This window comes from Neomonachus schauinslandi, chromosome 3 (genome assembly GCF_002201575.2).
Source record: "Neomonachus schauinslandi chromosome 3, ASM220157v2, whole genome shotgun sequence".
NCBI lineage: Eukaryota > Metazoa > Chordata > Mammalia > Carnivora > Phocidae > Neomonachus > Neomonachus schauinslandi.
In genome coordinates, this window is record NC_058405.1 from 138680962 (window position 1) to 138707592 (window position 26631).

General features: G+C 39.2%; 1 protein-coding gene across 1 annotated transcript in view; it reads right to left on the reverse strand.

Annotated features, from left to right (window-relative positions):
• The window catches only part of PDE11A (phosphodiesterase 11A), a 375594-nt gene that overhangs the window by 199000 nt on the left and 149963 nt on the right, over positions 1-26631 (reverse strand). Inside the window, exons 4-5 of the mRNA XM_021703017.1 lie at positions 22813-22953; positions 7160-7224 (exon numbers count right to left, since the gene is read on the reverse strand). Of these exons, the coding sequence (XP_021558692.1) occupies positions 7160-7224; positions 22813-22953 (206 nt within the window). The remainder of the gene's footprint in view (positions 1-7159; positions 7225-22812; positions 22954-26631) is intronic.

The window sequence follows — 26631 nt, forward strand, 5'->3', positions numbered from 1 at the left end:
CCCTATGTCCCTATATGTCCTTACCAGTCATTGGATTTATGGCCCACCCTATATCCAGCATGATTCCACCACAAGATCCTTAATTAATTGCATCTGGAAAGACCCTCTTTCCAAATAAGGTACCATTCTCTTTTTTTAAAAAGATTTTGTTTGTTTGTTTGTTTATTTATTTATTTATGAGAGAGAGAGAGAGATATGAGTAGGGGGAGGAGTAAATGGGGAGGAAGAGGGAGAAGAAAGCATCTCAAGCAGGCTCTGCACTCAGGGGTGGGATCTCACAACCCTGAGATAATGACCTGAGCTGAAACCAAGAGTCGGACGCTCAACTGACTGAACCACCCAGGGTGCCCCCAAATAAGGTCCCATTCTAAGGTTCCAGATGGACACAAATTTTGAGGGGACACTACTCAACCTACTGCACTGAGGAAACAGGTCTTACTGAAATAACATTTAAAAGAGAACAAATTTCTAACCTTACATATATCTGAGTGTTTAAAGATCTCTTATTTTTTTTCTATCTTTATATCCTCAGAAGTGGCCTATAACAGTGTGACTTCTAGGTTTTGCAAGGTAAGAGTGACTGCTCAGAAAAGCCTTTGGATGAAACACCAGAGCTCCAGTAGCAACTGAAGACAGCAAGCAAAGGACAATGTGGGTGCAATATTTTAACACGAGCACAGCAGACGGTTCAGACAAATCCCTTACCTGTCCCATCCCTGGGAATTTCTCACTGGCCATGTTTTTCCTGCAAGTTTTAGCTTCTACCCACGTTTCTCAGCCCCCTTGATTCTTGAAGACTTGGTTTGCCTCTTCTTACTCCTTCATTTTTTTCCTGAATTCTCTTGTTGTTAGACTCCTTTTAAACTCATACCCCTGTATTAGTTTCCTACTGCTGTTATAACACATTTCCACAAACTTAAGTGGCTTTAAATAGCACAAGATTATTATCTTACAATTCGTACCATTCTCTAGGGGAGAATCCATTTCCTTGCCTTTTCTAACTATACAGCTTGCCCACATGCCTTGTCTCATGGCCCCATTCCCCTCTCTTCAAAGCCAGCAAGGGCATGTCAAGTCTTTCTCAAACTGCATCACTCTGACCTCTGCTTCTGTTGTCACATCTCCATTTATAAGGACCCTTACGATTACACTGAACCATTCAGATAATCCAGGATAATTCTCCCCATCTCAAGATTCTTATGCAGATCTGCAAAGTCCATTTTGCCATGTAACATTCACAGATTCCATGGATTAGGACCTGGATATCTTTGGGGAGCCCTTATTCTGCTACCATATGTCCTCATCTTTTCAAACAGAACATTTTAGCTCTCCACTCTCCAGGCTGACCTGCATGCCAAAAGGCTCCTTAAACCAAACATCTTTCCCTTTAGCTGCTCTGACATTTCTAGCTTTATTTTTCTCCTCTCCTTCCAGTCACAACAAATGAAAAATATAGCATAAATATTAAGTTTTTTTTTAAAAAAAATCACTTCCCACTAAAATAAATTTTGCCCCCTCTACTCACTATTCTTAGAAGGCCGTGGTTACAGAGCTCAGGTTTTAAATAATAATATTTCCACTATATTCCATTAAACTTGAAAAATTCCCCTTTAATCAGTGTTACCTTCCAGACATTATAGACATTTGGCTTTAAAAAAAAATACCTTAAGTAGCACAGCTGAGAAAGTGCAACTTCTAAAGCAGCATCCAAACTTATACCTAGGAGACAGATCAATAGAATTTGGCCAAATGTGTTTCAAATGAAATAAAAATTTCTGTTTTGATGTCCACAAATGTTCTTTTCCCATTTCTAAGTTACACACGATCATTCAAACTACCTGTTCCCACTGAGGATAGGAAAGAGGTTTTTAAAGTTTGAATAAGAGATCCAAGAAAGTTTATTCAAGTTGATTCACTAAATATTCTTAAATTAAGCTTCATAGGAAAGGTTCTAACAGTGAGATCTGAGGAGATTGAGCATCAAATGAATCAGATAAAAGTCTTAATTTTTTTAAAAAGTCAGCATTGAGAACACAAGATGACTGTAAATAATCAATGCATTAACAGTACTGTGTTCTAAAAAAATGAGGTACATATCTCTTTCTGATCTGTTCTGATTCTGGAAAAAATTGGAAAGTATATCCCATTCTGGGAAACACAACTTTAAGAAAGACTCTGACAAGCTAGAGCACATCCAGGGGAGAATGAAAGGAGTGGCAAAAAGTCTGGACCACGAAGTATAAAAATCATCTAAGAACAGCAGTTGCTGACCAGGAAAAGGTAAGCATCGCGGATCCAGGGCAGTCTTCCAGTACTGAACCATTGCCACTGGGGTGAGGCAGTAGATTTAATCCCTTGGTGGCTTTAGTTTGCCATTCCTCTAGCACGTCTCCCACTCTACTGCCCAGATGAGTTTTCAAGACACAAATCTCAGTATGTCACTGTCTGTGGTTACTCCCCTATGAGTAAGCATGTAGCCAGTCTCTAGGCCAATTAAGAGGGTTTGAGCATTTCAGGACCTGATAAGACCCTTGCCCCAGTCAGTTGGCATTCTGGGCAGCTGGATGCCCTTACGGGGAGTTAAGGGTCACCACCATCAATTATGATGACCTTTGTGATAACAGCTCACAGCCCAAATTAAAGATCCTGAAACGTGCCTCATTAGCTTTCTCACCTCTGTGCCTCCGTTTACAATGTTTCCTCTTCCTGGAAGGTAGTTGTGTCACTAACTTTCCATTATCCTAGAGGAAGTGAAGTTTCATCATATCCAAAAGCTTTCCCTGAACATCGTCTTCCATTTTTACCCAGATGAGTTGGGTGCCCCTCCTCTCTATTAAAATACCACCTGGCACAAACCTTTTGCAACAGACAAAAGCTTTGGGAACTGAAATATTTGGAAAAAACGGGGTGCATGCAAAGCTATTTAGGGGCCAAACAACAAACTATAACACATGGTCGGGAAACCGAGCCCTCTTCCCACTTACGCACTCATTACCCAGCCTTGCTCAGATTTGAAAAGGCCACCGGTACCTCTGAGACAATGCAGTGAATTCTGGAGTGGGCAAGGAAGCCCATGCCCAGCAGATGCTGCTCGGTTATGTCTAGAGGGAAAGGATTTAGGAATGGACACTTGGGAAAATGATGAGTCAGTAATAAAATTATTTTGTTTCTGTCTGTTTAAATCTTAGGGACTCCCAGAACTAGTTTAAGAGTGGCTTTTGCAAGGGGCTGGAGGGTCTTATACTACACAAGGGAGAAATGACCAGCAGCTAAGTATAAATTACCACTGTTAATGTGACTCTACTTATAGCCATGGTCTGGAGGCCTGGTGAAATCTAGTTATGGTTATATTATATTCTCAACCTACTCCGACCTCTCTTCACTGGCCTTGAGATCCTTGAAGGCAGAAACTGCTGGTTTTTAAAAAATCTCTGTAGCCTCATTACCTATCTATTTCCCAGCACAGAGTAGGTATTCAACATACAGCTATTTAATGAAGGAATAAAATTAATGAAAGAGCAACTATCTCGAATGGACTAATTCAGGAAAAATAGGTGGAAGTTATAGGAATGTAAAATGCTCTTCTAACAATTAGAAAACATTATCAGTAGAAAAATCCCATGGTGACACAGTGAGAATTTTTTTTTTTTTTTAGAATTTTAAGTTTTTGGAATTTTATTTTTTTTCTTCCTTTTTTAAAATTTTATTATGTTACGTTAATCACCATACATTACATCATTAGTTTTTGATGTAGTGTTCCATGATTCATTGTTTGTGCATAACACCCAGTGCTCCATTCAATACGTGCCCTCTTTAATACCCATCACCAGGTTAACCCATCCCCCCACCCCCCGCCCCTCCAGAACCCTCAGTTTGTTTCTCAGAGTCCATAGTCTCTCATGGTTCGTCTCCCTCTCCGATTTCCCCCCCTTCATTTTTCCCTTCCTATTTTCTTCTTTTTTTTTAACATATAATGTATTATTTGTTTCAGAGGTACAGGTCTGTGATTCAACAGTCTTACACAGTTCACAGCGCTCACCATAGCACATACCCTCCCTCATGTCTATCACCCAGCCACCACATCCCTCCCACCCCCCACCACTCCAGCAACACTCAGTTTGTTTCCTGAGATAAAGAATTCCTCATATCAGTGAGGTCATATGATACATGTCTTTCTCTGATTGACTTATTTCGCTCAGCATAACACTCTCCAGTTCCATCCACGTCGTTGAAAATGGCAAGATCTCATTCCTTTGGATGGCTGCATAATATTCCATTGTATATATATACCACATCTTCTTTATCTATTCATCTGTCAATGAACATCTTGGCTCTTTCCATAGTTTGGCTATTGTGGACATTGCTGCTATAAACATCGGGGTGCACGTACCCCTTCAGATCCCTACATTTGTATCTTTGGGGTAAATACCTAGTAGTGCATTTTATCACTGGAGGAATTGTCAAGGATGCCCCAGAGGAGGTACATACCTCAGGGAGAGAAATCCATCAGATCATTTCTAACTCTCAAACTGCTTGGTATTAATTACACGAAGACCAAGAAGAGCGTGGCCATGACAAAGGAGTTAGCCCCACAGGGCAATATGCAAAAATGATGAGTCAGCAACAAAACCAGTTTTTTAAAAAAAATCTTCAAGGACTGTCTATAAAAATCAGCAAGCCTTAAGCCAGATTTCATCAGAATTAAAACCATACCCTGAAACATTATTGCATGAAGCCATAGACATTTTATCTTCAAAAGCTATCCTATTCTAACTTTGAACGATGTCCAGAGGACTAAGGTATCTAATGGACATTATCTACAGTGAAGATGTTAAGTGATGAAAGGTTAAAGGAAAGATTTACAACATGTTGAGAGCAGGCTGTGATTTGCAGACTCATAGCCTGTTTCAATGACTCTTCCACAGCCTCTGGCGAAGTAAATGTTAGAGCCACAAGTCTTTATTCCTTTAACTTCCAATAAATGACCAAGGGATCCCCCTGTCTACAAGAGAGAAATTACTAGACAATGCAGGAAAGGTCTTCTGAGACAAATGAATATTCTACATTAATTTAAAGGCCACAAATAGAATGATGGAGAGTACTCTTTCATAATGTTAAAGTTCAAAGGCACTTTTCAAATGTCTCTTTAAAGAAAATCTGACCTTTCTTTCTTTCCTTCTTTCTCTCTTTGTTACCAGAAAGTTTGCCAAGGACACTCCGGGCCTTGGGTCATTCTGTTTTGACATGGAGGTTCTTTCATCATTAAAAATAATTGAAAGACCAGAAATATTTAACTCTGCAGTGACCAAGAGGACACATTCAGTAGCATAAAAAGGAACAATATCAAAGCACTTGGATTTCAAAGGTTACGTTTTAATGACTCCATAAACCTTGCCCCCCTCATGTATGAGGGATAGCTTACATGAGGCCATGACTAGCTCAAGGAGTAAGTATGAATACACATTTTTTTCTAATATATTTCATGTTATTTTACATGAAAACTGCTCAGTACACCACTAGTAACTCTCTCTGTCTAAATACCTTTTTTAGGTATAGATTGGCTGACATTAGATATAGATGTGGACAAAAATATATTTGCAGAAAAACAAAAACCTCTTATGAAAGGCCTCTTTTTCCCCATCTTAAGGTAAAATTTACAGACAGTAAAATTTAGCCTTTTTAGTGTACAGTTCTGCAAATTTTGATAAATGCAGTCATACAACCCCACCACAGCAAGATACAGAAAAATTCCATCACATCCCCAAATTCCCCTGTGCCCCTTTGTAGTAAACCCCTCCCTCCATCTCCAGCTCCTGGAAACTACTGATCTGCTTTCTATTTCTATAAATTTGCCTTTTCAAATATGTCCTATAAATGGAATTATATGGTATGTAGCAAAGGCCTCTTTTAAATTTCATGCACTGGATAAAAATTAAAGTAACTAAATGAAGTGTCAATGTTAATGTACTGATTTCTATTTCCTGACCTTAAGGCAATGATGGATATATAAAATCAAATTACCCTTGAATATCACATCTTGAAGTAGGTAGTATACCCAGGGAGCCTTTTGAATATAGAGATCTTTAGGACTTCAGTTTCGACATATTGAATCAAAATCTCTCAGTGAGCTTTCTGGAAATTGTTTTTATCAAGTTCTCCAAGCTTGACTCTGATTGATCAGCCAGATTTGGGAAACATTAACCCAACAGATATTCACTGTATAGATTAACTACCAGGCTGTAAATCATGTGTGGGAATAGGATCAAAGTTCAGAGGCTGTTGGAGAGTTTCATTAGGTGACCTTGTCCTTGGATGTGGCTACCACTTACTGCCTGCAGGAACTTTAGCTGAACCTTGGTTTTCTCCTCTGTCATGCTGGGGTAATGATGCTGACTTCATAGGATTAATTTGGGGATTAAAGGCCTATAAAGCCTTTAGCTAGAACGTGGCACACTTGGCACTCAGTGATTGGAAGCTGCTTATCTTGCTGGCATTAGTATCAATATTAACATCATTGTCATCATCACGGCGCCAGAAACACTTTACTTGTCTTTCTCCATATTTCTGCATTGTTGTCAGTTTCACTATTTCTTAGTCTTTCCGCTAGAAGGGACCAAAGTAAACAGAATCCACTTTTTTAGCCGCCCAACTGGTATTCAGGGCAGCGCAAAGCTAACAGAAATTCACTGATTGTCCCCAACCCTCACCCTTACCTCAAAGATGTCAATGGGAACAACAACAACAAAAAAGGGAATTACTGGAAACTCTCCCTCTTTCCCAAGGGTATATTATTGGCCAAATATAAGCAAACAAAAGGGAAGAAGAGAAGCAAAGCGACAGAATAAAGCAGAAAATTAGGTTGTCTGTGTAGTTAGGGAATATCTAAAAATTGACTTCATTCATTTGCAGTTTTATTCTGCAATGTAGACACATAATATTTTTAAGCTATAGTTTCTTGAAAATTTTTACTATTGAAGTACAGTTGACATAGAAAGGCAGCAGTTTTTATTTAAGCTGTGAAATACAGAAGAGTGATGGTATTTGGCTGCACTTGCTGATCAAAGAAAGAACTCCTATCCTCAAAGAATTACACGATGCTGCCAACACCAAGGACTGAAGACAAGGAGCAAAAGACAAACCTGAAACTCACAAGCCCTACCTGTTCTCAGCATCGGCACTGCACTTTGGGGACATCAATTCAAAGGATTTGGTGAACTTCACCACCTGCCACACACAGAAAGACATAAATTCAAGTCAATTAAAGCTTTTTTGCAGTTTAAAATAATGCAATAAACATCTTTCATCTTTATAATGATAATTACAATAATTGGAGATTAAGGAGGAATTTTAAGTGGAGAAGTCTCAAGGGGCCAAAAAAGAAAATTCTATCCTACTTTTTGGTTACTTCTAACATGGCATACATTGCCAAAGTTTTGATACATTTTACTAAATATGCATATATTTTTTTCAAGTTTTTATTTAAATCCCAGTTAGTTAACATACAGAGTAGTATTAGTTTCAGGTATAGAATTTAGGGATTCAACACTTCCATACAACACCCGGTGCGCATCGTAACAAAGGTCCTCCTTCATCCCTATCACCCATTTAGCCCATCCCCCCCACCCACCTCCCCTCTGGTAACCCTCAGTTTGTTCTCTATAGCTGGGAGTCTGTTTCTTGGCTTTCCTCTCTTTTTTTCCCCGCTCATATAAGAAACAAAACAAATGAACACCGGCGGAAAATTAAGCGTGTTATATTTTTACAATGAGGTGTTTACTATCTGTGGTAGTTCTACCAAGGAACATCTCACTTGGAAACATTTTAAAATTTTTATTGCCCTTTTAACAATCTGATCAATATGCATGGAGAAGAAGGTAGAGACAAAAACCTAGAAAAGGATGTCCTCCTTCAACCCCAGGCTCCTGAAGTCACCTTCCTCGGTTTATCACTGTTCTCAGGTGAATATTTTTTGCCACCAACCCCAGCCTCCTGCTCCAAGGGTAAAGAAGAGAAAGCCATCTTCTTCAAGGATCATCCCTAGTGTAGACACTTCTTCTCTCACCTGTCTCATGAAACCGGCATATTTGGTGCAAGAACCTGATCAAGACTTATTACACTGAAAGAAAATTTTGGACACAGGAAATGTAAAGGTAGTTTTCCTTATTAGCAACTATTGAGTTCTTACTATAAACCAGGCTCTACATCAGAAGCTTCTTGGACTATTTAAGTTCTTTAGTACAACTCTATAAAGCAGGGATTTTTATCTTCAGTGTATAGATGAGGAAACTAACCCATAATTTTTAAGAAACTTGCTCAGTTTCACAGAACTAAATGGGGGCACCTGGGGTTAAAGCAAGCCTGCATGATTCTAGAATGCCTGTTCTTTCAACAACACTAAAAATGTGGAGTGGGAAAAGTACCACTTCTCGTCCTCTTCTGACAAGCTATACCACATGATAGAAAAATGAGGCCCTTATATTGAAAGGAGTCATCTGAATGTCACTGGATGCTTCCAAGGTTGACATTTAGATTTGCCGTAGCTGGATGCAGTCATGCTTCAAAGGCCTTTTAAATTAACCACTTATGAGGAATGGATGGGCACCTGAGAAAATGATTTGGAAACGGAATAGATTAAATATTAAAACAGCTTTATCAGTGAGGTAATGAACCCAAACTAAGAAAATGCAACATTAGGAAAAAGATAAAAGAAAAGAAAAGCTCATCACAAAGAAAATTGTGTGTGACTAGTTGACTGCAGGGCAGTGACACAGGCCAACTGCAAGGAAATGCCCTTGACATAGAGCACACATTTCATTTCATATTCCAGTGTGAACTGAGCCTCTACAAAGTCCTTCATTGTGGCCAATTTTATGTTCTAAAGATGGTCACAACACTATCTCCTATCCTACACTCTTCACTACAATACGACCCTGCCACCCTCCTACCAAGTGGTAGGGTCTATGTTCCCTCCCCTTGAATTTAAGTGGGCTACTGACCACTTTGACCAATAGAGTATATAGAACGGATGTGATGTGCCTTCGGAGATCGTCATAAAAGGCGATGTTCCTTCTGTGTTGTCTGATGGAATACTTGTGCCTGGAGCCCTGAGATACCATGTAAGAGGTCCAGCTACCTTAAGGCCATTCTGCTGAAAGGGAGCCCAACCACATAGAGATGCCATGTGTAGCTATTCTGGTCAGAAGCTCCAGGCTTTAAGTCCTTCCAGTCTAGGAGTCAGACATATGAGTGATGATCTTCAGATGATTCCAGTTCCCAGCCCTTAAGTCACCTCTGGTTTCTATGTTTTTCCAACTGTATGTAGCCCCAGATATCCTGAGAAGAGGCAGACCATCCTTGTGGTACCCTCTCCAAATTCCTGATCCATAGGATCTGTGAGCATAACATGATTGATTTAAGCCTCCAAGTATGGGGTTTATTTGTTACACAGCAAAACTAACCAGAACACTTGTCTTAATTGAGGACTTAAACAGAAATCAATCACTTAGAAATCTTTATCCACTTGCAGTATTCTTGGATCTCACAAGGCTAGCAAGCCACAGAGAAACTATTTGCTATCACCAAATAATAAATCTCTCAAACTATACTCCAAATAATTTTTAAAGTTAAAATAATAATAAGGTAAAAAGTAGTAGCATTTCATTTCTGTTTGCATAATAGAAAATTGTCACAGATTTTAAAAGAGGGAGTTAGTCCTCTATCTCTGCTTTGATCATCAATGGTTTGTGATTTCTTTCCATTATTTTGTTAGATGACAGAAAATTCTTTCCCTATTTTATCATGTTTATGCTGTTGCTATGGACTGTATATTTGTGTTCCCCCAAATTCATATACTGAAACCCTAATCTTCAACATGATGGTATATGGAGATGGAGTCTTTGGGAGGTGATGAGGTCATGAGTGTGAAGCCTCATAATGGCTTAGTGCTTTTATAAGAAGAGGCAGAGAGAGCTTGCTTCCTCTCCTTTTCTCTGCTATGTGAGGATACAATGAGAAGATTGGTCATCTACAAACCAGGAAAAGTGCCCTCACCAGACACTGGCTCTGCTAGTGCCTTGATCTTGGACTTCCCAGTCTTTAGCACTGTGAGAAATAGCTTGTTTGTTCTGTAAGCCATCCATTCTATAATAATTTGTTATAGCAGCTTGAATTGACTCAGACAACTATATTCTCCCTTTTTGCTGCAAATGTGTATGAGGCATTTTACATACATTATGACCAATCCTTTATGTAGATATCAATGCTTACAACATTCTGGCAAGGTAGATAGTATCATCCCCACTTTATTGAAAGGAAATTAAGGCACAGAGGGGTTAAGTGTTTCCTGGAAACCATACAACCTTCCTGGAAACCATACAACCAATACACTGCAGAATTGGGATTTGTACCATGTCAGTCTGATTCTACAGCCCCCAGTTTCCCCACTACTCCTTGCTTTTATAAACATGAGCAAAATTGTGACACCAAATTATTTGGACATGACTCCTTCAAAGTCAGAATAGTTAGATAAACTCTGCCTTTATTTATCAATTCTATAAATATTTTTCAAGAACCCATTAATGCCTGAATTTGAATAAACACAGACTAAAAGTAGCTTGAAGCAAAATACTTGGCTTAATATAAAATTAATCAAATACCAATACACTATTAATTATTTCTGCATTTGGAAATAAAAAAGGAGATACTTTTTTTTTTTTTAAGGTTTTACTTATTTGAGAGAGAGAGAGACAGAGATCATGAGCAGAGGGGAAGGGTAGAGGGAAAAACAGACTTCCCACTGAGCAGGGAGCCACATGCGGGGCTTGATCCCAGGATCCTGGGATCATGACCTGAGCCAAAGGCAGACGCTCAATGGACTGAGCCACCCAGGCACCCCACCTTCTTTTTTTTTTTTTTTTAAGAGTGAGAGGAAGAGTGCAAGTGGGGCAGGGCAGAGGGAGAGGGAGAGAGAGAATATTAATCAGGGTATGCACCCAGCTCACAGAGCCCGATGTAGGGCTAGACCTCACGACCCTGAGATCACAACCTGAACCCAAATCAAGAGTCAGATGTTTAACCCACTGAGCCACCCAGGTTCCCATCAAAAAGGAGATACCTTTAAATTCCCTGACTGGACAGATGAGATTAAACTCCTCAATATTACTAAGGAATACTTCATTTGGCTTCCTTTTTACTATTAATTAGAATACTTTACAACTCTAAAAGGATAGATAATAATTCCTGAAAAACTGATAGCAATACAAATTAGGGTTGTAAATGAGGGAGTAAGCCCCCTTGTGGGGTCATTAAGGATCACTCTGACAAAGTCCCAGAAATTATACTTGGAAAGGCATGTGAAATTAAAGAATTCATCACAAATCATAGAGAGGGGAGCATGGTATGCTCAGAGGATCATATAAAGTCACCCAAAGCCCAGAGTTTGGTCACTGCAGGCAGGGAAAGGGCAGAGCAAGGACCCATGGGTAAGTACGTTTATTGGGGTCAGGGGTAAGGTAGCTTGTGGCACTTGGGAAACCTGCTCTTTGGGTAATTTGAATGTAACTGGGTCAACATGGAGAGGAAGGAAGGGGCAAAATGGGAATGTCATCCTGAGGCTTACTGCTTAAACACACACGTTGGGGATGGGTACCCACAAATGGGCAATAACTAGGTAAAAGTTCAAAACAAGCAGGCTGAGTGCAGGGACTCAGTGAGTCATTGAGGCCACAAAGAACAGCTTGACAATGCACAAATGAATTTTATCCAAGGAGAAATGCAAATGATTTCTGAGTAATAGTAAAGATAAGCCCATAGTGACAATTTTATTGTCCTGGATGATAGTAACCATTATAGAAATCTAACCTAGCAATCTTACCCTAGCATTCTTTCAGTAGCTATTTTATTTTATTTTATTTTATTTTATTTTAAGATTTTATTTATTTATTTGACAGAGAGAGAGAGACTGTGAGAGCACAAGCAGGGGGAGCTGCAGGCAGAGGGAGAGGGAGAAGCAGGCTTCCCACTGAGCAGGGAGCCCGATGCGGGGCTGGATCCCAGAACACTGGGATCATGACCTGAGCCGAAGGCAGACGCTTAACTGCCTGAGCCACCCAGGCGCCCCTTAGTACCTATTTTAAAACTGATGTTACTACCTCACTTGGTTTATCTCTTTAATGAATTCAATAAATCTTTGGTACATGCTTGCTTTAGATTTATGCAAGGGCTAGGTTTTAACATTTTGAAAACTGTGCTTCAACACAACAGATATGTACTGAGTGTCTGTATGTGTCAAGGAGCATAGGGCACTGGGACTACACGTGGGAAAGTAAACGGAAAACAGTCTCTGCATGCATGAAGTCTACTGTATCCTAGTGAGCTTAATTTGCCCTGGCTTCTCAAGACTAGTGCTTCCTGGAATAATAAGGAACTTCTGCTTTCCACATCTTAGGAAAACAAACCTAAGACATGTTCAGAGATTAAAAAGAGAATAAAGGTTTTTTTTTTAATGTTTAAAAAATTAAAAAAAAAAAAACCTGCTAAAGGATAATGCTGATAAGAAATGGAATAGAAAATCCTGGAATTTTAAAGCTATAAAACTTATAGATCTAGAATGAGAAAGAGAATGGATAAGATAAACAAATAACCTCTTGATGAAATGTCAGTGTTTGAACTCCTGATATGTAAAACAGGACATTTTAAAACTACCAAAAGGAAAAAAACACTTTAAAAAAAATGTTAGTACTTTTTATTTCAATATAAACCATATGCTATAAAGAAAAACAGGGTTGGGGTGCCTGGGTGGCTCAGTTGGTCAAGCGACTGCCTTCGGCTCAGGTCATGATCCTGGAGTCCCAGGATGGAGTCCCACATCGGGCTCCCTGCTCAGCAGGGAGTCTGCTTCTCCCTCTGACCCTCCCCCCTCTCATGCTCTCTGTCTCTCATTCTCTCTCTCAAATAAATAAAAATCTTAAAAAAAAAAAAAACAGGGTCAAATATTTTATTTTATTTTATTGGTTTTATTTTCTAAATTTATATTTAATGAGTAAAGGGAAAGTCAAGGATTATCCTTCAACTTTAGCACTCTATATCATGGAGAATACTAGTTGTGTCCCCCAATAAACCAGTCCACGGTGTCCCGGTCAAAGTCAGACACTGGATGAACCATAGTGTTGACCTTGTGTGTAATAAAGAATTAACTCTATGCAAAGAAAGGTCTGGACTTTGCCCTTGGCTCCTGGGAGGTAACCTCTAAGCCCCTGGACATATCCAGCCTTGATTAAAGTGCCTTGGGCCAGCCAGATAGAACAATGTAATTTGAGCCACACAACAATGTGGTTGGGGGGTGGGGGGTCGGGTCGGGTGCAGCTTTGGGTCATGTGGTATCACTTGACCTCTGGAAGGAATGGAGACTGAGGTCAGCTATTGTAGATGGTCAACTAAGTTTTGGTGATTAAGCCTCAATAAAGACCTCTGGATGCCAAGTCTTGGGTGACCTTTCCTGGTTGGCCATACTTCATCATGTACATTGTCACATATCATTGCTGGGAGAAGTGAATGCTATCCATGACTCCATGGAGAGAGGACAACTGGAAGCTCCACATTTGGACCCTCCTGGACTTTGCCCATGCATCTCTCCTTTGGCTGATTTTAATCTGTATCTTTCCTCATAATAAACCATAACCATGAGTATAACAGCTTTCAGTGAGTTCTGTGAGTCCTTCCAGAAAATTATTGAGACTGAGGGTGGTCTTGGGAACCCTTGAACTTATAATTGGTGTCAGAAGTGAAGGCAGTATTATAGATTATGTTCCCTTACTTTGTTTATGTGATAATTCATAGGTTCTTGTGTCTTTAGAAGAAAAATGAGAATAATGTTGACTGGTCTTTGGCTAATATTGATTATCTAAGGCAATATCAGTGTATACTGGGTAACAAAAAGAGATATCAAAACATAGTAAATAAGGTCTCTAACCTTTAAATAATATTTTAAAGGGGAAAAAACTTTAAACTTTAAGGGTCAGGAAGATTTTTCTTGATCAGCTGTTGTGATTCCTTTTACTTAACAAACAATTATAAAATGTATTAAATTTCTTCTCTTACCTTAGCTGTTAGGAAGCTCAGAGCAAAGCTTTAGTTTCAAAGTCTTATCTTTTTGCAGCATAATTTGGTTTTGAGATTGCTGATTTCATTTGGTTTTGCTTATATCATCTACTTTTTTTTCTCCCATTTTATTTGAAATTTTGCCTTTCATTTTGTTATGTGTCTGGCACCTAATAAGCACTCAGAAAATATTTGCTCACTATGAATTTTTCTATTTTTGCTGAAGGGTGCTTTAAGTGCTGTGGTAATTAATTGAATTAAAGTATAAACCAAGAGGAGATAAAGTACTTACGTACTTGAAAAATGTATAAAGTGTATAAAAATGCTTTTACACATGAAGTAACATAAATTTGCTTATGTAAAAGTAATTACAGTTGAACATTAAGTTGTATAAAAGAGGATTTTTCAGAAGCATGGGAAGGGAATCTGGAACGGTGGGTAAGAGAAATACAACATTTAAGGGCCTCCAGCTGATAGCAAACAATGTAAGAATAAAAGAGAAGCAGGCTTGAGTCCCATTTAGAGAGTGGTCAAATATAAGCAGAGAACGGAAACTGTGAGGACAAACCCACTGATGACTGTAAGCCAGATAAGATCAAGAAAGTGATGAAAAGCCAGCCTTGGCTCCATAAGGTGTAGAAAGTTAGTCTGAGTCCAGACAATCTGACTATGAAGGGCTTCAAGTCCATTTTAGAATGGATTTATCACAGAAATCCTAGTCTAGACCATCTATTCAGGAACCCAGGGCTGCTGGTGGAATCCTCTTACAGATTTTCTGAATGTAGGTCAATTTGAGATTAGACTCATGGCCAGTGAACCCTCCAAGTCATCAGAATATTGGGCCCTTAAGGCGACATACTCATGGGACTTGGTCCATGTTGAGGCCAGCAGGATGAACAGAAGAGAAGTAATACGTTTCTGGAGATGCAGACTGATCTGCTTGCCTCTCATTCTTCTAGAGCAGGGACAGGCAAAAGAGTCTATGGGCCAAATCTTCCCCACCATCTGGTTTTATAAATAAAGTCGCATTTTAACAGGGCCCACTCATTAATTAAATATTACTGTGGCTGCTTTTTGCTCCAACAGTAGAGTTGAGTAGCTCCAACAGAGACCATATGGGCCACAAAGCCTAAAGTATTTACTAGCTAGCCCTTCATAGAAGAGTTTGTTGACTTATGATCTAGAGCCATCTCTAGTTATTTTTTGCTAAACTTCAATGACTGATGATAGATTAATATATTCATATTCCTATGTAATTTATCTGTGATTCAGAAAGGGGATTCCTGGAGTCAGAATCTTCACATCTGAAACAAGACTGTAATGATGGAAATTCTAGGCACCACAGTAAGTGATGGGGGACATACTTGAGGATATACGTATGTCAAAGTTGTCATGGACTGTCCCACTTTAATTAAGCCTGTTGTCCTGAAACAATTATTAAAAGTGCCACTTTTCACTCTCAAATGTATCTTTTTTTGAAAAGCAAAACTCTAGGCAGCCATGCCCCAAACAATTTATATATTTTAAAATATTTATTAAAAATATAATGCATTCAGGGCGCCTGGGTGGCTCAGTTGGTTAAGCGACTGCCTTCGGCTCAGGTCATGATCCCAGGGTCCTGGGATCGAGTCCCACATCGGGCTCCCGGCTCAGCGGGAAGCCTGCTTCTCCCTCTCCCACTCCCCCTGCTTGTGTTCCTGCTCTCGCTGTCTCTGTCAAATAAATAAATAAAATCTTAAAAAAAAAAAAAATATAATGCATTCAAGTAGAAAATTATTTATAGTCAGACACCTGGGTTTAAAAATGAAACAGCAAAAACAGCTAAAATATTTCAGTGCAATTTAATGGGATATATAGTGTCACTGTGGAGATTATGACCAATAAAAAACAGACAAGAGCATAAAAGAAGAGAATAAAATTCATGCTTTATTCTTGACTTGGACCAATTGTATAGTTCTCGGTCTCATTAATTTTTTAAAATTTATTCTCTAAATCCAAGTCTGATTTTATAATAGATATACTACATGAGCCCAGATTAAATAAATAAATACCCACATTCACATACACTAAGTAAAAAGAGAATCTCTAAGAGAAATATCAGAAGTGGTTTATAGGTCAGTGAAACTGAACAAGTGGTTCCAAGCTCTCCTGGCTGTTGATCAGCCCTGATGATTGCACCCTGGGGAAGGCAGTACACAGTGAAGCAAACAAAATATCCCCGAGCACCTCTGCCTGTTCTTTGGAAAAGCTCCACGGACAGAAGACTTTTTGATTTGGATATTTATCAAGCACTAGTTGGTTTGGTTTCTCTCTGTCTTTTTAAATTTAAAAATAACTTAAAAAACAAAAACTGTGCTCAAACAGATACTCCTGCCACCAAAAAGAAAATAGGAATGATCTAATAATCACCATTTTTCATTAGTCTTCTTAATCTATATTTTTCCACAAGAGAATGATTCTATAGGGCAAAAGAACTAAATGATCATCCATTGTCATCCTTCTTGATAAATTTCTCATTTATGATGATGAGTAATTTACTCTAATCATTTATTCATTCGATCAACATCTATCAAATACTTAGTGTACAGGCACCATTATGGGCTCTGGAAATACCAAAGGGGCATAAATCATGTCCTGTCTTTGAGGGACTCACAAAATAGTACAGGGGTGGGGGGAACAGTTCACAAAAGTATAATTTCACCACAATATATGTTCAAAATTCTACAAGCACACAGAAGAGGGTGTTGAAGAAGTCTTTGTGTGAACTGTGTCTTCAACGGTGGGCATGCTCTAGGCTGAGTAGTGGGAGAAGTTTTCTGGGTTGAGGGACCAAATAGGTCAGTTTTGGCCGAAAACAGAAAGAACACTGAAAAGGTTTTAACTGAACCTAATTCAATAAAGGGACTCGTTACAGAAGTGTGGGCAGGGTTAAAAGAAACCAATAAGAAATGGTGAGATACCCAGGAACTAGCAACTTTGGAAAGATTGCAGTCTAAAGGAGCATGTCTAAAGATCACAGAGAGCAAGGGAGAGAAGGAAGGATGTCAGGAAGGAGGGAATAATGCTTTTGGTGTCCTTGAGGCACTAGAACTATGGAAAGGGATCTTGGAAGAATCCAGCCACCTCTAACAACTGGCACAGAAAGAACAAGAGGAATAACTATCCCCAATTTCTCTCTCCTCCAGTCTTTAAACCTTCTGCTGGGGGCGCCTGGGTGGTGCAGTAGTTTAAGCATCCAACTCTTGGTTTCTATTCAGGTTGTGATCTTGGGGTCATGGTATCGAGTCCTGTGTCAGGCTCTGTGCTCAGCATGGAATCTGCTTGAGATTCTCTCTCCCTCTCCCTCTGCCCCTCCCGCTCATGCTCTCTCTCTCTAAAATAAATAAATCTAAAAACAAAAAACAAAAAAACCTTCTGCTAATCCCTCTTTTTTGTCAAACTCAACTGGAAGCCAGTGGGCAAGAAAGCCCAAGTACATTCAAGGGCACTGAGCTGAGAGAAACATCAAGAATAGAAGGGGGGGCGGTGCAGAAAATAGTCAGTACAGAGTTGACAATGTTGAAATTTACTTGAGCCCTGCTCTCCCCATAAAACAGTAATAATAAAGAAATCTCCCTCCTACCACTTTCTTCCAGAATTGGCTAACCTCAAAGGACCACCCTGCCCTAGCATATTCTAAAATAAGACCTGTCTTCATCCTTCCTTCCTTTTTTTTTTTTTTTGAGATGTTCCTCAGAAATGAATGTTCTCCCTATAGCAATAGCCTGGATGAAATTATCTCCCTAAATGTCTGGTGCATTTTGTCGTCCACAAGAACAAGATGTACCAAGATACAGAGGCAAATGCATGCATAGGCTGACCTGGGCAGGGGGGATAGAGGAGGAAGAAAGGGAAAGGGTGAGGCTGAGGACCAGAAAGAACAGCCAAAAGTTAAATTGGGAGCGGAGGTGATGAACCTTGTATTTTGGGCAGTTTGAACTTTATGGTGTAGGCAACAGTTATCAAATATTCTGAACCATGGGAGAGGCAGATGCATGTTTTAGAAAGAGAACTAGAAGGAGTATTAAGAATTGATGGAAAGGAAGACTGCCCCATTTGCAAGTGAAGAAATGAGTTGAGGAAAATGTGGAGCTAAGAGATTAGTAAAGACAGTAGTAGAAGAGATGAGAGGAAGGGAGTAGAAATGAGGTTTCAACATAAAAGCAAAAGAACTGACAAACGATTGAACGTAAATGGTAAGAAACACTTAGAAGCTACTGTGTGGTTTTTTAGCTTGAGTTGCTTACTACATGATGATTCTATGAACTGAAATAGGAAATCTTAGAAGTGATAAAGATTTGGGGCAGGATGTGGTGGAGATGGAGTGGGAATTGAAGTTCAGAAGTTGGATATATATATATGCACACATATACATATAGTTAACACATATAAGTGATTAATGATGTGAGTTAATATATTGATAGAAAATTACTAATAAAGTGACTTAATATAACAAATATATAATATAATATATTAATGATTAATGATGTGAGTATATATAAAACAATGACTGGATAATCATCAGAGTTTTTCTGAGATAGTTGCCACTTTGCACTCTAGAAAAAGCAATTGGAACAAAAATCAAAAAGAATTTACATTGATTTCCTTATAGGGAGAAGACAAGCTAAAAAAAGGTAAGGAAATGGAAAGAAAGTGACCTGGAGTGATTTTTGCCATCCATTTAGGATGGAGGGGATTGAATTATAGGCTGTTCTGGAACAATCAGGTAACAGTTACCTCCATCTCTTCCTTTCAAGTGTGGGATTCAGGAAGATCATCTAGTTCAATGGCTTAATTGCATGTATATTTACACAAGAACCAAGAAGTTAAGGAACATATTAAAAAGTAAGTGTAGGTCATGCTTCCTGGTTTAGGAAGTGAGCTCCTGAAACTAGCTTCCTGGTTATAAGCTGAGTTATGAAGTCCTTGCTGGAGTTCTCCACGAGGCAGTCGCTGCCAGCCATCGGGATGATCCGTGAAAGGAGAACACGAGTAAACATTAGTCCTGAGAAAGTGCCTTAGGACTTTACCATGAAAATGTCCGCATTCTTGCTTTCCTTGACAAAGCACAGAAAGAAGTAGAGATAATAGTAAATACATAAACTAGAAAGAAGCTAACAGAAGGTATAGGAATTGCTTGGACAGGTTCATGGAATGTCATAATATTATATAGGGAACATTCAGTTCAAAGGACTAAATTTTCCTAATGTCAATGGTAGCTAGCTAAGGAACAATCTTTCTACTTTTTCAGTCTAGTGGAAGATACCACTGAAAAAGTCACTTAAAATTGATTGACTGAAACACTTAAGGGAAGCAAAAAAGGGTAAAATATGAATTTTGGCAGGAGAGAGGCCGGAAAGGCATTCCTTATTTCTATTTTTGGCATCTACTGAGTGAACTGATCAGTTAACACCTGCCTGCTCAGGAAGGCAGTCTCTAAACACTGAGGAGCTTGATGAATCAAACCTTCGATAGCTAGATTTCAATTTCTTTTCTTCCTCTTTCCCTCAAATGAACAAAGGCCAGGAAATATCATACATCTGCAGTAACCAGCTTTTTAAATACTCAAATCACAAGGCAATAATCAGAAGTTTCTGTTTTCAGGAATGATTCTAATAAAATAGAGAAAAGCAAAAGTTATTTTTAGAGGAAGGAAACTTCCAGCAGATTTTTTTTTTCCTGAAATGATGCTTGTCTCCCCCCGATTGTAAAAAGTAGCATATGGAACTCCAGTAGACATGATGCCATAAGTTAATGCTTTGACATATCTGTTCTCTTCCAAAAACAGAGTACAGATTGATAAAAATACAGAAAGAGAAAACCAGAAAGACATCTAGAGGTTAAAAAGCAGAAAAAAGAGAAGGGCAGGATGGCAGAGAAGACCAAAAAGAAAAGGTCTCTAAAGGGCCAAGCCTGAAGACACAGGCCTACTGTGCTCCAAGTCCAGAAACAGGCAGGTGGCAATGATTGGAACTTCAGCTTCTACTGGGGTATGGGGACTAAAAATGTTCTCTTGAAACAGGTGACCTAGCTTCACCCCCAGACACTGAACCATGCTGCTTCTGGCTTAGTGTAATATTACCACACAGCAGGAGACCCAACTTGTTCTTTTTTTTTTTTTTTTTAAAGATTTTATTTATTTATTTGAGAGAGAGAGAATGAGAGAGAGCACATGAGAGGGGGGAGGGTCAGCGGGAGAAGCAGGCTCCTCGCCGAGCAGGGAGCCCGATGCGGGACTCGATCCCGGGACTCCAGGATCACGACCTGAGCCGAAGGCAGTCGCTCAACCACCTGAGCCACCCAGGCGCCCTAGACCCAACTTGTTCTTGACTAGGGGCCACGGACTGCACAAACTATTAGACAGGGAGGGAGGAGTACAAGAAAGAACCAAAGAAAACAATGGCACCAACAAACGAACACCCTCCCATCAAAATGACCTCCAATCCCAAACTCAAAAACGCATGAACAAGTAATATTAATACAACTAAATCAGCGACCTACAGAACTGGACAAGAAGATACTGATAAATCTCAGTTATGCTGAACATTTGAATACACCTGTATTAGAGACTGAGAAGTGAAGAATAGAAAAATATCAAGAATATGAATGATGTAAGCAATATCTCGTTTTGTTTGTTTTTTTTTTTTTTTGCAATATCTCATTCTTGACCAGTGAATCCTGCAGGAAAGTCAGCTGGGAAAAAACTCTTGTGGAAAAGACTTTCTCCCCTGAGAAAAAGAGAGCTAGGTGAACAGAAGTTTTCCTTTCTTCCTCTCCTGGTACATGATGACACACTGCCTGGGGCTGTGTCAGCATCCTGGCCCATGAGGGTGAAACGCAGCTGAGCACTGAGACGTGGGCAGGAAGTGGACAGTGCTGGGCTCTTGATTACATCATCGGGCTACTGAGCTACCCCAGAACCCCTACCAGCAGACTTTGTCCCATGTAAGCTGAGGCCCCAACAGCTGCCTCTTCCCGCCCTTGCTTGGTGAGAGCCTACAGCTTGCCAGGACTATCATCGTACCACCGAGCACCCCCACTCCTCCCCATTCCTTTCTGGGGCTTTAGAGTCCGGCGGTGGGGGGAGACTCCAGCAAGTCACTCAACTCTCTGAGCCTCATTTCCTCCTCTATAAAGTGAGAATGATAATAATACCTACTTCATAAGGATGAGGGGCAATTACATGAACTCAAGTACTTCACACAACATCCAGAGCATTCCATAAATGTGGGCTATTGTGGGGGGGGGGTGTTCTCCCAGGGTTCCACAGAGTTTTACATAATCACAGGATAATGGCAAGGCTATCGTTTGTTTAAACCACACCTGCTGATGTAGAAGTAACGCCAAGCTCTGCTAAAATATGGGCAAACACGCCTCAACATTTTAAACATGTATAGATTTTTTAAAACTTCACATTGTGGGGCGCCTGGGTGGCTCAGTCGGTTAAACGTCTGCCTTCAGCTCAGGTCATGATCCCAGTGTCCTGGGATCGAGCCCCGCATTGGGCTCCTTGCTCAGCGGAGAGCCTGCTTCTCCCTCTCCCTCTGCCGGCCGCTCCCCCCTGCTTGTGCTCTCTCTCTCACTATCTCTCTCTGTGTGTCAAATAAATAAACAAAATCTTAAAAAAAAAACTTCATGTTGTAAATTTTATGATACTTATTTTTACATCTCTAAAATTTACCCTAAGGTTCTTATTCTTGGAGGAAAACAAACCTGAAGGCAAAGACAATAACCTTTTCTAAGCAAAGTACAGTAAAATATAATCCTCTGAAGTATTAAAACGGTACTTAAATAGCTAGACAATTCCTGGTCTTCGAAGACAGTTCACAGTAAAGATATTAAATTGCTGCTAAGGGTTTAGACATTTAACTTTCAAGAAGTTAGATTGATGATGATCATTATTTTCAATACTGTTGCATATTTACCCAGCAGATTTCCCCCAAAGAGCTGAAGGGCTTAACAGAAACCTGAAAGCCAAGGTGCTGTAGGCCGGAGGCCTTGAACTAGCTCGATGCCTGCCGTTGGAGTAACAGGAACCCCAGCAGGGAAGAGGCAAGGAGCCGCCTCCACCTGGTGTGTGCTCTGTGCAAGCGTCCCCAGCTCCGAAGCAACAGGAAAAGAACTTGGAAACTACCCTTCAAGCCTTTGCTGCAGAGCACAGCCCAGCTGAGGCCTGTCACCCCTCTCAGCTCAAGTACAGTCTGTCCGAGCCCCAGAAGCAAAGGGCACTGCTCCTCCAGCATTTGTTTGCTTCCTCCTCATAAGAGGGCTGGGGAGCACAGTCTGGACTGCAGTCCACACCCAGAGATGCCAACGGCCTTCCTCATGCTGGGGGAATAGGATGGGAGCCCGGCATTGAGCTAACGTCTACTCAGCTGGGAGACATGGGGCAAACCAGCTAATCTGTAATCTGTAAATACTCAGGGCTGGGATTGATCTCCAAGGTCCCCATCAACGTAAGAGCCTATGTTTCTAAGGTGACAGCAAAACAAGACGGAAAATACATGTAAAAGAAATTTAAAAAAACTTTAATTTTATAAAAAGTGACCTCATGGTTAGAAGAGTCATGAAGCGAGTGGTTCAAGCAAAGATTTCACAAGCTGAATTACAAATAAATGAAACTTCAGTCCATTAACACAGTCTTCAACACTGTGTGACAGATAAAAGATGACTTACTGGTGATTCAATGTCTTCTAGGAGTAAAACAGAACAGCGTTCACATTTCAACAGAGTTTGGGCCCGATGCATTATTTTCTTGACAATTTTCTCCAGGTCAGTCTGTTCTTCAAAGAGGTCATTAACAACCTCTAGCAAAGCCTAGGAAAGATAAAATGGATGTATTTAGGTGGGTATAGGACTGAATAAAAAAAATTTTTTTCCTCTCAAAATTCCATTTGGTGTTTGCTGTAATAAAATATAAATATTTTTGTGTGGCTAATTTTTAAAGCATTGATCATTGTTTCGACATAGTCCATCATTTTGTTTTATAACACAGTTTTGAACTGAAAAATACAACTTGATAATAGTGTCAATCCATATAATCCTGTATAAATCCCACATACAGCTATAGGACTATCTCCCGAGGAGCTAATGACTACACAATCCCGTTTAGTCCGCTATAGCTCTAGGCTTCCCTCCCCAGCCCCACTTCACAGGAGTTTTTCTGCAACATAACTAGGTATAAACCCAACATTTTATAAATTATGAATACCTGATTCTCTCCAAAGAACATTTATTTCAGAAAATTCTCTCCAAAGAACATTTATTTCAGAAAATTACAAAGCAGCTCTTCCTCACCCAGGAAGAAATAGGTTCATGGTCAGACTTGAGACTTATTTTCCCTAATACACATCTCTCACAGAACTCTGAAAGAATTATAGGGGTGAATGCTAATTAAGCTTCAGAGCCTTCAAAAAATATATAAAATCCCCATTAATCCCTCTACATAAGAAGTATTGCTTCATCTCACCTGTCCAGGAAAACACAGATACTAAAATATATCTCAGGAAAGAAAATACCATTAAAATTTCTGTTAACAGAATGAAAAACACAAATTAAAAGAAAGAAAACCTTAGATGAATGACTTGAAAACTTGAAACTAACTTGAAAACTAACTTGAAAACCTGCATGCTCACTTAAAAATCAAATGGTAATAACCTCTCATTTTATCCAGCTAAGTTAGCTTGCAATTTTTGCATTGAAATAATATTTATTTGGAATTTTTAATAACATGGCTCTTTCCAGAGATTTCAGAATAGTGGGCTATGTACAGGTAGTAGGTATTATGCTTCTACCAGACAGCAATCAGAAAATTACACAGCCAGTGAATTGGCCAGAAGGTGCTTCGTTCAACAGAACTTAATAAGATGTACACTCTCAGGTCTGACCTCTCACAAAAGGATTTTGTGGGTTTTCAAATTCACCTCTATTCAGGTAGATGGTGTTGATGATCATCCCAGGGATATGACCAATTTTCAACTTTAGTAATGAATTTGATTTGTCCTGAAACCATTGGAAACATGTGAAAATTTCTTCTCTGAGTCTATTCAGGTAAAAAAGCATTTGAATGAGTTAAGGGATCCATGAAATGAGTCTAGTTCACTGAGCATCTAAAAGAGGATCAAATATCCTTGGTGGCATTTTCTTTAAATTAGAGAACCTCTGAGTACAGCTAAGGGCCTGGGTGGCTCTATGATCCTGAAGAGGAGAAACACCAGGAGGTGAAAAAAGTTTTGAGTGTATCCTGACTGTTTGAAATTTGGGCAGCAAATTGCTGTAAGAAGTCAATGTGCAATAATTTCATATTTAAATATAACATTAAAAATGAGGCAATTGTCTGAATAATTACCAACACAATTCCCTGTTATTAAGGGGGAAAACATTATTCCTTAATCATCCAGACTATTTCTTCAGATGCATCATATTAACTGAACAATTATTTAACTTTTCAATTTGTTGTGACTGTGTGGATAGGGCCCCTGGGACCCATATACAAGAACATTTATCTCAGAGGAAAAACTAATTGTGCCTTGAGTCTTGCACTGACAAATCACATCATAGTAATTTTACTGTTTCTAATTAAAAATTGTTGCTTTACTAACAAGTGATAAAAGTTTCACAAATAATACAGACTAACTCCACAATGGGAGAAAAAGAGAAGAAAATCTTGGATGATGGGCAATTCAACAGACATTGGAGGCTCTTCCCACAGCTGAACACTCCCTGTTTCTTGACTTCCCTTGTCTTGGCCCCCCTCCTTCGTCTAGTGCCTTCTTTTGCTCCTGAGCTCATCCTTGGACCTTTCCCTTTCTCTTATCTACAGATTCTCCTCCAGATTGACCCACTCGGTACCCTACTTTTAAGTATCATCTATATACTGATCATTCCCCAATACGACGAGTCTTGAGTCCTGACATCTCACCAAAACTTTAGACTCCTTACCCAACTGTTTACTTGCCAGGTGTACAAGCCAAAAGTCATTGTCACTCATTTCCCACATCAATAAGCTTTGTATATGTCACCACTAATTTGGGAGGGAATTTCTCACTTCTTGCTCCTCTAGTCCCAGTCACATTGTTTCTTTTTTTCCTAGCTCTATTGAGATATAATTGACATATAACTTTGTGTAAGTTTAAGGTGTAAAATATGATGATTTGATATATCACATGTTGTGAAATGATCACAAATGTGCTTTTGTATCAGATCCAAAAAATTGCTGGAGCCTTTCCCCTATGTTTTGTTCTAGAAGTTTTAGTTCCATGTCTTACATATATATCTTTAATCCATTTCAAGTTAATTTTTGTGAGTGGTGTAAGATAGGGGTCTGATATCAGTCTTTTTCATGTGAATATCCAGTTTTCCCAACATCATTTGTGAGAAAAACTATATTTTCCCCATTTAGTATTCTTGGCTCCCTTGTCAAATATATGTTGACTGTATATGCATGGGTTTATTTCTGGGCTCTCAATTCTATTCCATTGGTCTACGTGTCTGTGTTTAGTGCCAGTACCATACTGTTTTGATTACAAGAGCTTTGTATTATAGTTTGAAATCAGGAAGTGTGGTACCTCCAGCTTTGTCCTTCTTTTTAAGTACTGTTTTGGCTATTGGAGTTCTTCCTCTCTGCTCCTTAGATGCACAGACCAAGCTTTTGCCTGTTTAGTGCCTTTCAACTTGACATTTCCACTATCTGGAATGCTCTTCCCTGATCTTTGGGTAGTTGTGCTCCTTCATTTCATTCAGGTCTCAGTTCAAATAACATCTTATAAAGAACTTCTTGATCATGCTCTGAAATAAGCATCCTCTCAAACTAGCCTTCAGTGATCAATCTCTATCTCTTCATCTCATTTCATTTTTATAGCATTTATCACTACCTGATACTATATTATTTTTTATTGGTTTGCTTGACTATTATCTACTGTACCTATCTATACTTACCTGTATCTATTGTATTATGAGCCTAATATAATTTAATATCTATTTGATAGTTTAGCATTTTTTTTCAGTCTTCCTTCCTCCCTTCCTTTCTTCCTTCCTTCCTTCCTTCCTTCCTTCCTTCCTTCCTTCCTTCCTTCCTTCCTTCCTTTCTTCTTTTTCTCTCTTTCTCTCTTTCCTATTTACCTGGATAGCTGGTGAAAGTCCCTCTTTGTATGTGTTTCTTTATAATCCTATAAAAGTGTTTGCATTATTGTCCAGTTCTCTTGTGGTGCTCTTCCAGAAAAACTTTCAATTCAAAAGCAAAATCTATGAGGTGGGGTGAAATCATTTGTAACATATCTTGCTTCTTAAAGAAACTAAATTGTAAAAATATAGCTAAAGTGTGTTATTGTTTCAAGGCTACAAATAAGAGTATATCTACTACCTTACAGTACAGATGTGAAATTAATTTCATTTTTAAAAGAAGCTGGTACTATTTGCCCCAAACAACAGAGAATTTGTATACACTCCATTTGCACTTACTGCTTCAAAGATATCTTCAACCATAAACTTGAAGGA